At 31.8% G+C, this 16,778-nt stretch overlaps 1 protein-coding gene across 5 annotated transcripts in view; it reads right to left on the bottom strand.

Moving 5' to 3' along the window:
- Window positions 1–16,645, bottom strand: part of LOC116767135 (uncharacterized) — a 36,941-nt gene extending 20,296 nt beyond the window's left edge. The window contains exons 1-3 of one of the 5 annotated variants that reach the window (XM_032657355.2): window positions 16,390–16,645; window positions 14,849–15,089; window positions 1,011–1,123 (exon numbers count right to left, since the gene is read on the bottom strand). In XM_032657355.2, coding sequence (XP_032513246.2) covers window positions 1,011–1,123; window positions 14,849–14,922 — 187 coding nt within the window. In that variant the 5' untranslated portion in view covers window positions 14,923–15,089; window positions 16,390–16,645. Of the gene's footprint in view, window positions 1–1,010; window positions 1,124–2,568; window positions 2,714–6,737; window positions 7,225–10,455; window positions 11,048–14,848; window positions 15,090–16,389 lie in introns of those variants that run through there. The other 4 variants (XM_032657335.2, XM_032657325.2, XM_061526842.1 and 1 more) reach the window with 4 other exon arrangements.
- Between the last annotated feature and the right edge of the window lie 133 nt (window positions 16,646–16,778).

The raw sequence follows: 16,778 nt of genomic DNA, 5'->3' as shown, positions 1-16,778 counted from the left end.
TTTATGTATCAGATATAAATGTACTTTTAGAAGTCGATATATATATTTCTAATATTAAGTAATCAATAAAAACGATTATACAACTTGAAATTCGCGAAGGCATTTTACGCTACAACAACTACATAACAATACGAGTAGAAAACTCTGCTGCAAACTAGCAAACAACAAAAAAATATTATTATGATTAAATCAGCGAATGGAATTACTAAATCTATAAAATTATGTTCAAGAATTTTCTTTAATTATAAAAAGCCACAGACCCGATTAATTGATTAAGAATTATATTTTAATAGTTGCCAGATTAAGAGATTGCAAAGCATAGTACGTAGAGATCAACATTTAGTTCCCAAGCGTTAAACTAACCAACAATAACGTATATAACAAACAATTTTGGAAAATTTCAATTTATATTAACTGAAATAACGAAATTTTTTTTCAATATAAATATTAATTTCCAATTACATTCCAAGTTGTACTGATTCATTATTGTTTATTGTGACGTCATTCATATTTTACACATGTGATGAAAATCGAAGTAGTTTCGTGTCCAATGCGACCAGTCTGTCTGCTCACGTTGTAATAAGTACGTAAGTGTGCCGCCGAATAGTGTTCACATTGGAGAGTACACTCTAATAATAACTTTTTACGTTATCGCTGACGTCATCGCTCGATAAACTATAAGCTATTGATTATCTGTGGACATTTCAAATACCCGGGATCATTTGTTGCTAATTAAAAACAAAATTATAACTATTTGATTAATGCCAGGTGATTTTATTTAATATAGACAGTTTGAATTGAACAGTTGATGCAAAATATTTAATAAGCCCAAAACAATTCATAGTAAAGTTAGTAATATTTATATATTAAGGTATGGTTTATACGTACTGTGGTAATCGTTTTAGAATAGCATCCTTCGTCTTTAGTGTTACAACACACTAATATAGACCAATATATGCTGAATCAGACCCAACATAGTTGACCTCTATTAAATAATAAATGTAACTCACCCTGTGTTTTAGTTGGATACAATTCGATATCGTTGAAGAGGCTCTGCACACGGTGGGCGGGCGCCGGATGGTCGGGCGGGCCGATGCGGCACTCCCAAGCGTGCGCCACCTCCCTACGGAAACATATTCTATTTGTATTGAAGCAGAGCTCAATTTGCAATGCACGTGACCAATTAAAGATATTCCTCCAGTTGATTGCTTTGATTTGCACTGTGAATTACGTTAGAAATTGTTATTTGTCGAGACAGATTCACACTTAATATCTAACTAATTTCACATAGAAAACAAAATAATAAACTTAAACAACAGCGTAACAAAATAGTTTTGTGTGTATTTCTTTGGAGCTAAATTTATTCAAATTAAAACGTGCCTTTAACCATTAACTGACCTTCCAAAAACGCGGCCATACACATTATATTTAGCCATCTTATCATATAAAATCCTTTACATCTGTCCACTGATCTGACTTATATTATATGGCACTTCACTCCTCATCGAACGATCTAAACTAACTATGATGTGAACAAGTCCATTTCCAAGCTCTCGGTCCCACACTTTAAACATCGTGGGCACGGCCTTCTACCTTTACTATTCGTAGACAAAACAAATTCCCGTGGTCAAGTTTCTTAAAGGGAGCGAAATACGGGGTCGAATTACTGGGAAGCTATTTATCATCGTATAGCTTCCCAGGCTCTGAAACAAGCTGTCTCTAAACAAAATATTTTAAGCACTATATTACGCTTGATTTTGCATTACTTTGTACTAATAATTCAGGTCCTTACAAGCAAAAATATAGCACGTATCCTGTCGGAGACCCATAAATGACAACTGTTAATTTTTATTACCTAAATACTGTTGTTATACCAATAAAATGTATACTTATTGCTTTTTATAGGACACAATTTGTTTAGATCGCCAAGTGGTATAAAGACAACAACGAATACCAAGGTTCCGGTTACACTAACCGATCCCACGTGAAAGTAAGCATAAGATACAAGATTGTTACGGTTACTCCCAGTTTTTATTGTCACAGTACGTAGCGCTAACAGTAATTTATCAATAAGCTCCATTCATAGATGTTCACACATTATAATATGAAAGTAGGTAACTGAATAAGTAACGAGAAACGCTACGTAGGTACTAGGTAGGTAATGTGAATACCGAATGGTGCTGAGCATACTGGATCTATTAAAAACTGAGCTCTCAACAAACTTGAGAGCTAAAATTATTTATTTAATCAATCATCATCAAGAATTACAAAACCGTCAAGCCACGTCGATACGAAACCTCATATTACCTAAATCAATTATTTACGATAACAAAACATCTATCTGTTTAGTCATTTCGTACAAGGACGCTTCTTGTTTAAATCATAACTTTCAATATCTAATAAAAAAATGTTTGCAATTTAATTCATCACTCATTAAATTTGCATAAAATCTATAAATAATGACTGCATCCGTAAAATATCCGGTCTGGCGAGCATCCAGTGCAGATGAAAAATATAATTCGACCTTAATGAAATGCACAAAAAACTCCGGACATAAATATAACTTACGAAGAACATTCGTTAAACGAAGCCAGGAGATCACAGTCGCATTTAGTGATGATAGGGAAAAGAAAAGCGGATGACAATTCACAGCACATGACTATAGTGAAAAACTTGAATGCATACATTACAATATTGTTATAAAAACAGTTCAATTGTATCAAGTATCAAGGAGTAACTAACTGTTTATAATAAAATCTTAGAGTATTCGATTGATGGATGACGTGATGGTCGGAACGGTCGCTGGGGCGTGATCCTGACCTGACCGATAACATCTGTATTTGTTATTCTCATCCATATAAAGACATTGGTTCCGTATCTACTTTTGACAATCATATCATGAACTCTGCGATTTAAAAGATATTTGAATATACTTAGTACTTACAGCGTCAAAATTATCTTTAACATTAGAACGATTCCGAACATCGCACGAACGAAACGAACGAACGAATTCAATACGATGAAGTAGGTGAACAAAAAGCCAAATAATCACGCTACTATAATACTATTTGTCTGTAGTTAAATTTTGTCAATATATTTACATTGCAAAAATAATACACAATAAGATAATTGATTAACGACAATGCGACGGTGAATTTAATGATAAAAAAATTCAGACATTAGATAAGATTAGTGATTAAATTATTTTATATATCATTTATTAACAGCTGGAAGGAATATGTCGTTAGAGCATTTGTTAATATGATAAAATATATATATTAACAAAATCTTTGGTTTTAATTTTAATGTTAAATATTTCCAAATAGTTATATAACTTCAAAGAGACAGAGCAAAGAAAATAGACCGTTGGTTATTAAACAACGTAAAAATGAGTGATGAGGTCAGTTTGGTAGTAATTCAATCAGAGTACATAAGACAGACGGTTCGTGTCCCTTATCAGTACATCTAATAAAACTATGAGGCCAATATTAAAAACATGTAATAGTTTTAAAGAAAATAATTTATAATTTCTTATATATTTTTTATTTTTTCTCCAAAATGGTTTTTTTTTTCAATTCGATAGCTTGATGGATGAAAGTTGGCTAGGGTTTTGAGCTTTGACCACACAGCCTTTTTAACATAATGCCAAATACACAATTTGTTTATTGTTAGACTTAAAAGCCGAGGATCACAAAGGTTTAATAAGGATTATATTTAAAAAAAAGTAAAGGTTCATAATCCTTCAATTTAGTAATAAATAAAAATAAATTTGATATTATTAATTTTTCAAAGTTTATTATTATTATAATGAAATGTATTTAGAATAAATGTTACAACGATGATGTAATGCATGAATATTTATATACAAAAAAATATATATACATATGATATCATAAAACTACAGTTCAAAGGCGTGTGTTAATGTCGCACGTAATTTTAACACTTTCATAAAAACTAAAGGAATAATGATACTCAATTCATTCTCAATATTAAAACGAAATCATTGTTTACTAACAAAATAAACATTTTTATTAACGACACGTCCTTTTTAATAATATTCTAGATTCCAGAATTGGTTCCCACCCTAATTAGAGCCATCTAAAAAACCAATACCAACGATGGTCAAGATGTCCATACTAAATGCTAAAAACTTGTATGACCCAGGCCGGCGAGCGTCTTAAAAATATACCATGACATCATGGTGTGCGAGAGAGACAGTATATAACCGTCTCTCTCGCACACAACACGCTCATTATAAATACACTAGCCAGTGCATTTACTACATTCGCGTACAATTAAGTTCGATTTTTAAAAATTCTACGTAGGTAGGTCCGATAACAAAAAAAAAAGGCTAAACCAAACGAAACGATACGAAAATGCTTGAGATATTAAATTACAATAAATTAGGATTCAATATCAACAAGCTGTTCACTAAAATTTTTGTTATATCTCATTTTATTATAAATATTATTATATCTCACAAACTGGTCACGCACCGTTAAGCATTCCCTTCCCAAATATTATTCAGTATCTAAAAATATATTTAATTAACGTTTCATTTTTATCATCGATAAATAAGAGTGTGATCGGATTTTACTTCCTTGTACATGAATCATATTATTTTTAACAATTTTGTTTACAATGACTAACTATTGCAATGAAGTTTGAGAATTCAAACATTTCCCTATTGTAATCAGGAGATAATTTCAATTAATGGTTTGAGATGATAACAAAGGAAACATAGATTTCCTTAGTTAGCCAATCAAATAAACGCAGAATGTCCTAAAGTTATATATATAAATAAAATTAACGACATTGCCTATGACGTTGTTAAGGTACTAAAATTAAAAAAATATTTTATTTTCCGTGTAAATAAATACAAATAATGTTTTCGAATATAGTCTGTATTAGTGTTTGTGCAATAATAAATAATAAATTTAACACGCCTGTAAATGCTTTACATATAATCAGGTTCGTATTTCTATTTGCACATTATTGTTGAAACATTTCTCAATTAATTAAAGGCGTCTGTACAAAATTATATTAACTTTACTTAATGGTATGTGTGACAAAAGTGAGGACTTACACATAACTCCCCCGAATAGGTATATAAGGCAAATACACACGATGTCAATCCGGAGCCAAGAGGTCGTGACTAAGTGCAAAGCTTTTGTATATGACGTCATTTAAAGGTGATACAAGTCACCTACTAGAGCGATTAGAATTACATATAGTGTTAATGACTTTCAGTTCTATCAAGTATTAAAGATGACGCAATAACAAGTTCTAACATTTGAAAAATCGTTGATGACTTAGCAGCCATCTGGAAATAATATATATATATATATATGTGTGAGTGTGTGTGTCTGTGTGTGTACAATCTAATTGTTATAATTTTTTTTTATTATTTATACGATTATTATAATTGAAATTTGTCATATATGAATTTGAATGCGCAAATATTTTATGAGCTCTACGTAGTTTGCGACATCACCTCCGCCCTGCGGTGCCGCGGTGTAAACAAGCGAACATGATGTCATGTCCATTTGTTGACCCGACCGCAATCTATAGAGGCATTCATATTTTTTTAAGCATGCCAGCAATTAATGACTGATTTGATTACGGCGTTTGTTTCGATATAAAAAAAGAAGTATTAAAATTTAACTATTTATCTTTGGTTTGTTAAGAAAGTAAGAGACTATCGTAGAATGAATTAAAGCCATTTGAAAATAAGAGTACAGTTTAAAAAAGTCTCTTTAAAATATTTTCACAAAACAGCACTTATTTTGTGATTACCCCAAAACAATTTAGGTGCCCAAATTCCTACTGGTTCTTAATTGTATAGTTTTAATGTTTTAGTACTTATAATAAAACGACAAAATTATCCAAAAAAATCCCATTAATAATCAAAATTAAATCTAAGAACGGCGTTACATACTTAAATATGAAATGATATTGATTTAAATTACAAATGATTTAATATAAAATTACCAAATCTACTGAAACAAACAAAGGTACTTAGATATCCATTCTCTTGTATGTAAAATAATCGAAATGTTTAAAATCTCTCAATGACCGTAACTTTTTCTTCGTCACTTCTTGCATAAACATTAAACAGATTATAAACAAAGAATCAATTAAAAAATACTATTTGATAAATACTTCTTTTAAAAAAAATTAAGTTCCTTATAGTATATAACATATTTATATACACTAAATAAATAACATTCAGTTTTATAAGTATGTAATTATATCTACAAACGATAAAATGTAATTTTAAAAGAGATACTATCTGATTGCGATTAAGATTACATTGCTCTGTCACAAAGCCTCGGTTATTTGATCATATTTATTTTTAATACCACTGTGTAATAAAGAAGTGTTACGACATACGTCCACATAAACTTATATAATATTCTTAACAACATAGAAATATAAAATAAAAAATATATTCTTAGAATATTACCTACTTGTTCATACAAAGCAAGACGTACTAAACATTTTGAATAAATGTACGTATTTTGCAACTGTTTTACCCACGCCGAAAGAAATAAATGGTATTTACAAGTAGTACGTATTAAAATGGTAGCTTCTAAATGTCTCTTAAATGTATTTTAAAAAATTTATCAAGAATTTCATGAATATTCATCTTACAAACTACGAATTTAGTTCGTCAGTGAAAATACATGATGAAAGGATAAAGAAAACTTATTTTTTTTATTTTATCATAAACTCACCTAGCGAACGTTCCCTTCAATTTAACCCCATTGGGTTTGCTCGTCGCTGGTGTGACACGATGGATGGCTTCTGTCTGTAATGTTGGCAGTTCACACATGAGTGGTTCCATCCTGCACGGTATAGCAGCTCTCTTGGGAGGAGTAGTCCTTGGATACGTGTGATGCCGAGCTGAACTAGCCGACTGTTCGCTGCATCGAGTCTTAGGCAGCGTCCTCGCGCACAGAGCCGTCGCCGCATTCTTCAAATGAGCGCGAAATCTGCTGCTACTTGGGGTGCTCAATATGGCACCCTCCATTTCTGCTTACACTATTTTATAACACTACACTTATTGTATGTTCGAATCCATTGTTATATTTCACTACACTTTACAGTCAATAATTATCTTCTCATAAATATCTCATAGATATTGACGTATATCTTATTATGTGAAGTAATCCAGCAACGTTCATCTTAATATCGTTTTCCGCCTATAGTTAAAAGAGAAAACTAATAAAGAGATGATTTCAGAAGCATGACATCTATAACAATCACAATCGGCATGAGAAGATCAAAATAACTGTATTAAATGACGAATACACAATTAATTGAACGCATTTTTGTTCGCGGTTGTCATTAAATATGTTATGGTTGTTAATAATGGCATTACGGATATACATAAAATTAATTGAAACGAGCACTTCTTAACATATTGCTGCGATTTAATAAGATTATTATTTTGTTTTGAAGTTTACTTAAATCTAAACTATCAATTAGAAACATCTAACAATGTTTCTGTATATATACAGCATTTTATAGTAACAAGAAACTTCGCTGAGTTGTTGTTATATTGCGTAACCAGATTACAAACTATCCAGCAAGTCTGGTTTAAGATTAGAATATTTAGATTTGCGGAAGGCTTCGCGGTCAGTGGTCGTGGTGGGGGCGGGTTGTAGGCGAGCTGACATCAGCATCCAAGCCGATCTAACATCACAGGCTGCCTCCCACCACTCAATAGGTTTCATGCTCGCGCGACTTCACATTACCTATTTAATACTATGAAATCAACGATCTATGAAAATCGATTTTACAAGCAAGTCATTCCTCTATAGTCTTTAGTATTATAGAGAAACTTTGTTTCTATATTTTTAATATGTAACTTATAAAAGTATGAGTTTGGAAATGAAATTGTTGCCTCAATATAACATAGGATGTACGTACAAAAGTGCAACAGAACAATTCATCACCGCCCACGTCTATTTACTGAGACAACTCAACATCGTTGAAGTCACATTATGTCCTGGGACTGCTAATGCAATTTATTAGAACATTTGTCATCCAACAATAACTTTATAAAGACAAACATAAAACGTGTGATATAAGGTGTGAATTACGTAGTAATTATAACATAGAATTAACTAAACAATATTAAACACCATGTATATAAAGTAACTAGCTGGTAATTGTTAGTCTAGTACCGTGTCGTTACAATAACGTGGCGTTGAAACCTGTACTGAGAGATCAAGGCTGAATATCGCCCACAAAACATCTGTAATTATTTCTACCTGTTACTCGATTTCATGTCAGTTAACCGGTAATTGGTCTAATTGGTTTCTGTTCAGTATTATGAGAGCCGGTTTAATGTTCAGTACATGACCTATTCACAAACCGTAAATTCAGTTGCCATTTTATCATCGTTTAATTCAAATAACCTATCACGTTATAAAACAAACGGCTTTGATTTAATTTATGAACGCTTCACAGATCGCTATCATATAGCGACGGTACTGTAAAGTTTGTTTTTAAAATCAAATATAAGAATATATATTACATTTCCCACGACAATATTTTAAATTACTTTATCAATCACAGCGGGACGGATGTGTTGTGGTGTCGCTGGCCGCTAGTCGACGTGGGCGGAGGGTCCTACATACGAATAGAAACCATATAAGTAAATGTGTCGCCGTTCTAAACTCATTATATAAATTTCGAAATTAGGAATGTTGAAGATATAATTAAATTAGTTACTTTTAAAAACACAAAATGCGAAATATATTTATATATAACCATTTTTTCAAATTATTTCTTGGCGATTTTTAAAACAATACATTCTTTTAGAGTTTAGACGAATCAAGTAGAATGTCACTGTTTAGAGCACTATACAACGACTATGACATATATAAAATAGAAAATTATGTCTTTTTAGAAACTGGAATTTTATAAAAAAATTACAAGTCAATTAAAGGTATATAACTATGGCAATAGACAATAATTTTCAGCGAACATTTAATACAAATGTCATGAACGAGAACGATATTTTAAATATCTAATATAGAATTGTAAATAATTTTATAATATTAAAAACATTGGCTGGTAAATTATGCTTTATAAATAATAAAAAGTATTAAAAAAATATTTTAATGAAACTGAATACTTATATCGTAACAACAGGATCGAAGCAACAACAGCTATCCTAACGGTACCGTTCTCAGTGTTACCACCGACGGTCGTACGGAAACCGCTCACCAAGCTGTTACAACTGGTTCAACAATACAGTTCAACAAAACAAACCCGGATATATATGATTGAAATATATGAAGATATATCTTAGCTTACAATAGAAAAAGGTCAACCGTCTGATATTGATTGTGCTCTCATCAATGGAATTGGTCCAAGACATCCCGACAAAGCTGTTACTGACGCTTGTTACATCCTGCCTCTATTCAACAAATCATACTAAGCCATCATACACACTGGGTGACGACACAGGTCTTTATAACAGAGAACAATGAGTTCGTTTTGTTGTGTCAATTTTAGATTTATATTCCAAAAATATGTTAGGTCACAACACGTTTTTTTTTTTCGTTAAAATAGAACGAACTCATTCACGACAGTGTAAAACCAACCTTATTCTTCAAGTGTCAAAGGAATTAGTGACATATCCAAGCGGCTAACATATACGCGATTATATTTTAATCAATCATTTCACAATGTTGAAGGTCATTTGGTTTTTATTTTACTTTTCTTGCAAAACTGTATTGTGTAGGATTCATTTGTAAATTTAACACTTTTAAAATTTGCTTATAAAACGAGATAGGTACTATTTTATAATGTAGTCCTTTTAGTAGCGAGAATAATATATATAATAAATGTAATGCAGTAAAGGATGTGATATTTAAAAAAATCAATTTAACTTATCGATTTGTACAAACTAATAACAATTCAAATATTTAATGCCCAGCTAAAATTTATACAACATACGTGAAGTTTACTTCTAAATATAATCGAACAAAGACAGACAAGACAATTAAAGTTAGCAACCTTCGAAGAAATCGTATTTTAGTTTAAAAAAAAATTTACCTTTAACCTTTTCTAAAATAGCACTCATATATATATGAATCATTTAAAATAATTTACTCGGTGGAGAAAAATAAACTCAATTCTTCATACCTATTTCTCTCGTTTCGTAACTTGTTTACTACAGTTGCCAGGCAACAAGCAAGTTAAAAATAAAAATCTTATTAAACGTAGAAATAACTACGTCCGAAACACGCGGATGCTAAATATCTCGATGACATTTGACTATTAATTATATAAAATATAATTTATTCTCTCAAATCTTATAATACGAATATATGGATGACATATACATATATAAATATAAAAAGCAAATATACATATACATAGCGTTTATTATATTAACATGTATGTTATGTATTCACACAGTACATATTGTATTACCTAAAACAGCACAAACATCATTAATATAATCGTAAAATGACATTATATTGTAAATACATAGCACGACACGATTTCACGATTTACGCATCCCTTTAGGATGCTCGATAACGTTCAATGTATGGGGGGCCATGTTCACCGCGGACAGTTCAAGAGTACGGTTCAACCGTTAACGGATCAATGGGGAAGCTTCCACTGGTTACGACATGATTGTAATGTACACAACCGAACTGTAAATAACCTGGAACGGTTCAATTAACGATCGTTTTAATATGCGGACAGCACCACGCTGCGGCGACGGTAGCGCAGTACTGATGACTGACGAACGATAGCGTTCGCCCGACCCTACACTTGTACCACGATATTTCACGAATCACGTTCGAGCTCTATTATCGCTCATACTCAAAACGGAACGCGAATAGCAACGCTGAAAAAATATATTCCATCTAACTTGGTAGGAGTCAGTATTGTTGACTAGACACTGATAACAGGTATGCTTTAACGTTTAATACATAGTATTGTTTTACATAAAGTAAGTAAACAAACACAAGTACAATTCGTTTACATAATACAAGAAATTCACTTGCAATCCTCAAAACTGGAATATGTGGAATACATTATTTTTTAGTAGAAGAACGAGAGTCACGAACATATTTAAAAGGATTATCTCTTTGAAGTGGCAGTGGGCAGGCCATGAAGCACCGGGAACATAGGGCCGTTGGGGCCGAAAAGTTCTCGAATGGAGACCACGGATCGGAAAGCGCAGCGTTGGACGTACACCAACGAGATGGACGGACGATTTAATCAAGTCCGCGGGTTCACAGTGGATGCAGGCCGCTTCCGACCGTAGCGCTTGGAAGTCGATGAGGGAGGCCTATGTCCAGCAGTGGACCTCACATGGCTGAAATGATGATGATGATTATTATTTTTAAATCTATTAAAAATATTAATCAGTCTCCTGTGCCCTAATCTGCCCTAATTTCAATAGATTATATTATAGGAGCACCTAGCTCAAAGTAGGAGAGACAAAGTTTTATCAAAAAATTACACTTAAAAGTTCCACTCAATATCAAAGACCCAGATAGATACAAAATAATTAGATTTTAATTATCATAAACGAATAGTTGAATCGTTTTTATTGTATGTCAATAAAATAAAAATTATCTAGAAACTAAAGTTCGACCAGAAAATTTAGCCTGAAGCGTTACAAATTACAAAATACGAATTGTTAATGATGAGTAAAAATGTAAAAAGAATTCGGTACACTGTACACATTCAAAACACATATTCCAATTTGTAAGACAAGATTTATATAGCGTTACGTTAGTTACAGTCGACTCAAAAATATCAAGTCTATCGAAAGAGACTCGCTCTCATGTCGATTGTTTACTATTCTTACAACCATTAAACAGTCATACACAACAGATAATTATATAAATTAGAAAGGATTAAATATATTGCGAGCCGGGGGTCATTAATGTCATGAGACGCGTGGGGTGAGATTTGTATTCGACAATGACTGGATGAATGACCAAAATAAAGCCGGTCGCGGGTGCTCCGTGCTATATTTTGGCTTGTCGTGTGCGTGTCGCTGAACGATGATGCCATCGCCGTGGTGGACTGTGACGTCACCGCCGCATTTTCCAAACGTGGCCGCCAGACGAAAATAGTCCCCGTCCCGCCGCAGGCCCCGCTCCGTCACCGACGGATATAGCAGCCGACCGGACAGCCTTCCTTCACATGTTTGACAACTCACTTGTCTTTTTTTTTTTAAATAAAAACTTTTCATCGACCATTATGCGAAGACAGTGTTTTTTGTTAAAAAAAAGTAGTATTCGTACTATATGCCCTTTTTAACTGTGACTTTTATTGGTATTAGTAAAATAAAACAAGTAGAATAGTTAGAGATGAAAATATAACATCTAAAATATCTGAAACGAACATTTTTGAAAATTTTGGTGCCAAAACAGCCTTCACTTCTTTCTGCAGAGAATCGTTGTTTTCTTATACAGACCTCAAAATAAATTCCTCAAGCAAGATTTAAGTCTATGGAAAAAAAATTTAATTGAATTTTAACCGTTAAATTGCATATGACAGGCCATCAATGATTATTAGAGAAAGTTCTGTCGAAGAAAAATATATCGCCAACTTTCTAATGACACATGTACAACTTAAGTGAAGGAAAACTGATAAAAGTTATAAACAAAAATAATAATTAATTTAAGATTTTTTTTTACGATCTTAATTTATACATGTATGTTAGGATGAAGAGATGTGAAATGTTGTCTCTCCATCGAGTGTAAACTATTTAAAATTGTTTAGTTTTTCAGTATTTTTTAATACAATATAAGACCTATATGACATCTTCCGTTTATAATTCGTTCAATTTTGAATTTTATTCTATAAAATATTCTGATTTAATATAAATAAATAAGTTTTAAGCATGATTTTATAAAGCCAACTTTATTATGTTCGAAAAGATTAAAAAGGTTACTTTGTTAGGTTACAGTTTTGATTTTGACAAATTTCATTAGACACGTGTAAATTACCTCCCAAGAGTTTCCAATTATTTACAGTAGTGTTTGATATTTTTTTACTAACGTAAGTTTTTTGTGTCACAGTAAATTTACTTAACACATTTAATTTTAAACATTTGTTTGGTCTTAACAGATTTCTATGAAAAATTCTTCAAGCATATAATATTATTCAAGCATAAACTAAACTTCCTTAATATGACATTGTTATTGTTTATTAATTTATTATTTATTGTTTATACGCTGTTGCCCTAATCTCAATAGATTATATTCTTGAATGTGACAGAGCTTTGGAGGAAAACTCGGATAATTGTACCTAATAAATAAACAACTGTTTTGATCGTAGCCTGGCTGTAATAAAATATTTATGTCGCATCTTTCTGACATTGAAAACTAACTTTAATATTACTAACGTACTAATAATCCGCACATTTAGTAATATTAATTTAAAGAATTTTAATATATAACTATATATAAAAAAAGATTAATAAAATAAGACGCCATAATTGAATTGAAGGTCTCTGTGAAATCGATAATGATATATTAAAAAAAATTTTAACATCAATTACATCCACGACCAAGAACAATAGTATAATCGTGTATAGATTTTTTTGTTTCTTAAATGTTTTTAATGTAGAAAAAATATGAAGCGAACATCCGAAAGATCAGTCACGCGAAATATCGGCCTTGACTCCTGACAGATCGCACCTGGTGTTTTTTTTTCCGGAAGTCCATATTCATCGATGACAAAGACATGATTTTACAACTACGATGTACCGCCGTACTTGAACCGTATCAAGGAGGTTCAATTATTAATGCCGTATATTATAGATCGATATCACAAAATATATTTGATTAAAAGCATTTGAGTAATAATTTAAATGCCATGTTTGTCAAGATCGATTAAAACAGATGTTTATAATTATTTGAAGCAAAAAGTATTAAACAAAATTTGTACAAAAAACAAAATTGCTACTACATTACAGCAATGCGTATAAATAATAAACAGATGTATCTAACTTTATTACATTTATGTCTGATTTAAGCGAAACTCATTTCATTGAATAAATACAAAGGAGGACGATGTTTTCACATTTCATATCTATCGAGCGCCGAGTTAGCCAGATAAGATAACTCGTGAATACGGCATGCATTTCAGCCGTTTGGCGTTAGTATCAGCGCTTACAAAAATTGTCTTGCTATTGTCATTCATTGCTGAAAACGCGCGCGACATTCAATCGGTTCCGAGAAATCCGCTCGTATTTCCTGGAAGCGCTACTATTGCTGCACACACGCGCGACCGTCGATGTGTAGCACACTATCGCACACGGCCCTGATAACACAGCCGTGACGAGCCGTATCGGTACTCTCATTAACTAACTCATATTGCGTGCCCGGCTCGGCTTACATGTAATCAAACAATTTACTCGACAACTTATGATACAGTCAAAGGACTAAAGGAACGCGGCATACATTTGATGGCATCCACTAACCATCTGCACGCTACATTGTTATTCCTTGAATTATCAATTATATATCTACGTTTTAAGTTCTCTGGGTAGTTATGATATATTTTTCGCATTGCGCATTTTAAGATTTTTTTATTCTTTAATTAATAAAGACGTTTTTTTTAAATAAGCAACGAATGCTTCGACTGCTGCTTGACTTAAAGGATTAAGTACTAAAAGTGCATAATGAATTAGGGAACAATTTAAAATATAATAACAATTCTGTTGAATTTCAAAACTTTACCTTTCAATATCAATGTTGAATGTACTATCTTACAGAATAATATTTACATACAATATACCTAGAAATTAAAACACAAACCACACCATAAACAAGCACAGTGAATTACTAACTTGGTAAGACTGGAGGCACTTGTGGCTTGGTAGCCCGCGGCGGCGGCCTGGCGCTCCGCTGCCGCGTCCACCATGCCTCTGCATCACCGCGAGCATCACTGACTGATCACCATTCACCACCACCGTCCACTACCACACGCACACACATCACTAACTACCCCACTGATCTACAAACTTGGTAACGGATCGACTTAACCTTCTAGTATCTACACCGTGAACATCCGCTTCAAGTTTACTGATTCTGGAACAACGAAAAAATTTTATTTATTTGAAACGTTAAAAACTGCAACAGCTCTAGAACCATTATCAATAAATATTCATAAAAATCACATATCTCAGGTCCTTACTTCAATGGAAGAACGGCTTAATTATATAATTTATTCATTGTAAAATCTTACAATGGGGTGAAAAACAGCGTTTTATGATTAAAATACGATTGAATGTTACAGCCGACTTGATTAAGTCGAAATACTAAAATTTTAAAAAAATATGACTTTTAATAAGTTATTACGACGAAAGCTGACGACAGAAGAAAATATAAACACAACAAATGTGGCAGCTTTAAATAATGTTTTGTCTGGACACTCAAAAAGTGCAAAAAAAATATATACTTTTGTTCTGTCATCATTAAATGTAAGAACACAATGGGGCTGGTGTAAAAAAAGAAAATATAAAATAAAAATAATAATAAAAGATATTATGACCATATTTTCGAACCTTAGTAACCGGTTCAGTGTAATATAGTAATTTTTTTTATTTTATAAACTTGGGATTTTTAATTACCAGTTATGATACAACATTTAATTAGATTTCTTTTTTATTTTATCTTTAAAACAACGAAAATTTGTACGAAATAACCAATATGAATTCGTTGTTTTTAAAACTAAAAATGAGGACAATTAAATACAAATTTAAAACGACTATAACAAATTAAGAAAATACCACTTTTCTGTATTTTATTCGTAATTGTGATAAAAATTCTGAATGAATAAATACTTTTCTTAAATATCAATTAAAATAATAACAAATATTTTTGGCCTTTTATACGTATATCTATTATCTACTGGTAACATTACTAATGTTTGAAAGTTAAAAAACATATTTATTATTTTATTTATTACTATAAGTGAATGGAAAACTACTGTATTTGATAATACATTAGTTTCTACAGAACAAAAGACATTAAAAGACGATTCATGAAAATTGGATACATGTTATTGATTATCAAGCTGTCTTTGTTAATCGTTTAACTTTAAAATAAACATGTGTATATGTAATAGGTAAATTATTTGCAATGACTTATGTTTAAAAATATAGTCCTAGAGTAACGAAGTAGACTATTTTTCATTGTAGTTTTAGCGTGTGTCTTATTTTAAATGGTTTTCATTTTGACACAACACACCTTTCATAATGTTACTACTGCGCATTATGATAAAGACCAAATCGTATCCATCGACCTAATCATGGCAATGATGTTAGCAAAGTATACCTACAATATTATGAGATCATCGATACAGCAAATAAATTTAAATATGACTCACCGCTTATATACTGGCTACAGAAAGAGCGTGTAGGTTATCATTATCACACACAGTACATAGGACACACGCGTCATAGATAGAACACATTACAATACTTTTGCAGAGGTCAAAACCTTAAACGTTTGTTTAACAATAATGTTACAACGCGATCACATCATTCTAACTAAGAGCAATGCGGTATAATTAAGAACAAAAAGTACAAGCCCTAACGTAAAGAGAAACAACAAAAAATATAATCCTTTCAATATTGTATTGAATTTCTGTTAAACATGTAAGTGCTGCCATCTCTGATTTATTTTTAGAGTCTGTTAAACATATTGGCTAGCTACACAGCAAGTTTGTATTGTGCGCAATTAAATAATTTCCCAATTTACGAATGTTTCATTGGA

Source organism: Danaus plexippus, assembly GCF_018135715.1.
Source record: "Danaus plexippus chromosome 3 unlocalized genomic scaffold, MEX_DaPlex mxdp_30, whole genome shotgun sequence".
NCBI lineage: Eukaryota > Metazoa > Arthropoda > Insecta > Lepidoptera > Nymphalidae > Danaus > Danaus plexippus.
The sequence above is the reverse complement of the archived record's forward strand: the minus strand, read 5'-3'. Positions and strand labels throughout refer to the sequence as shown.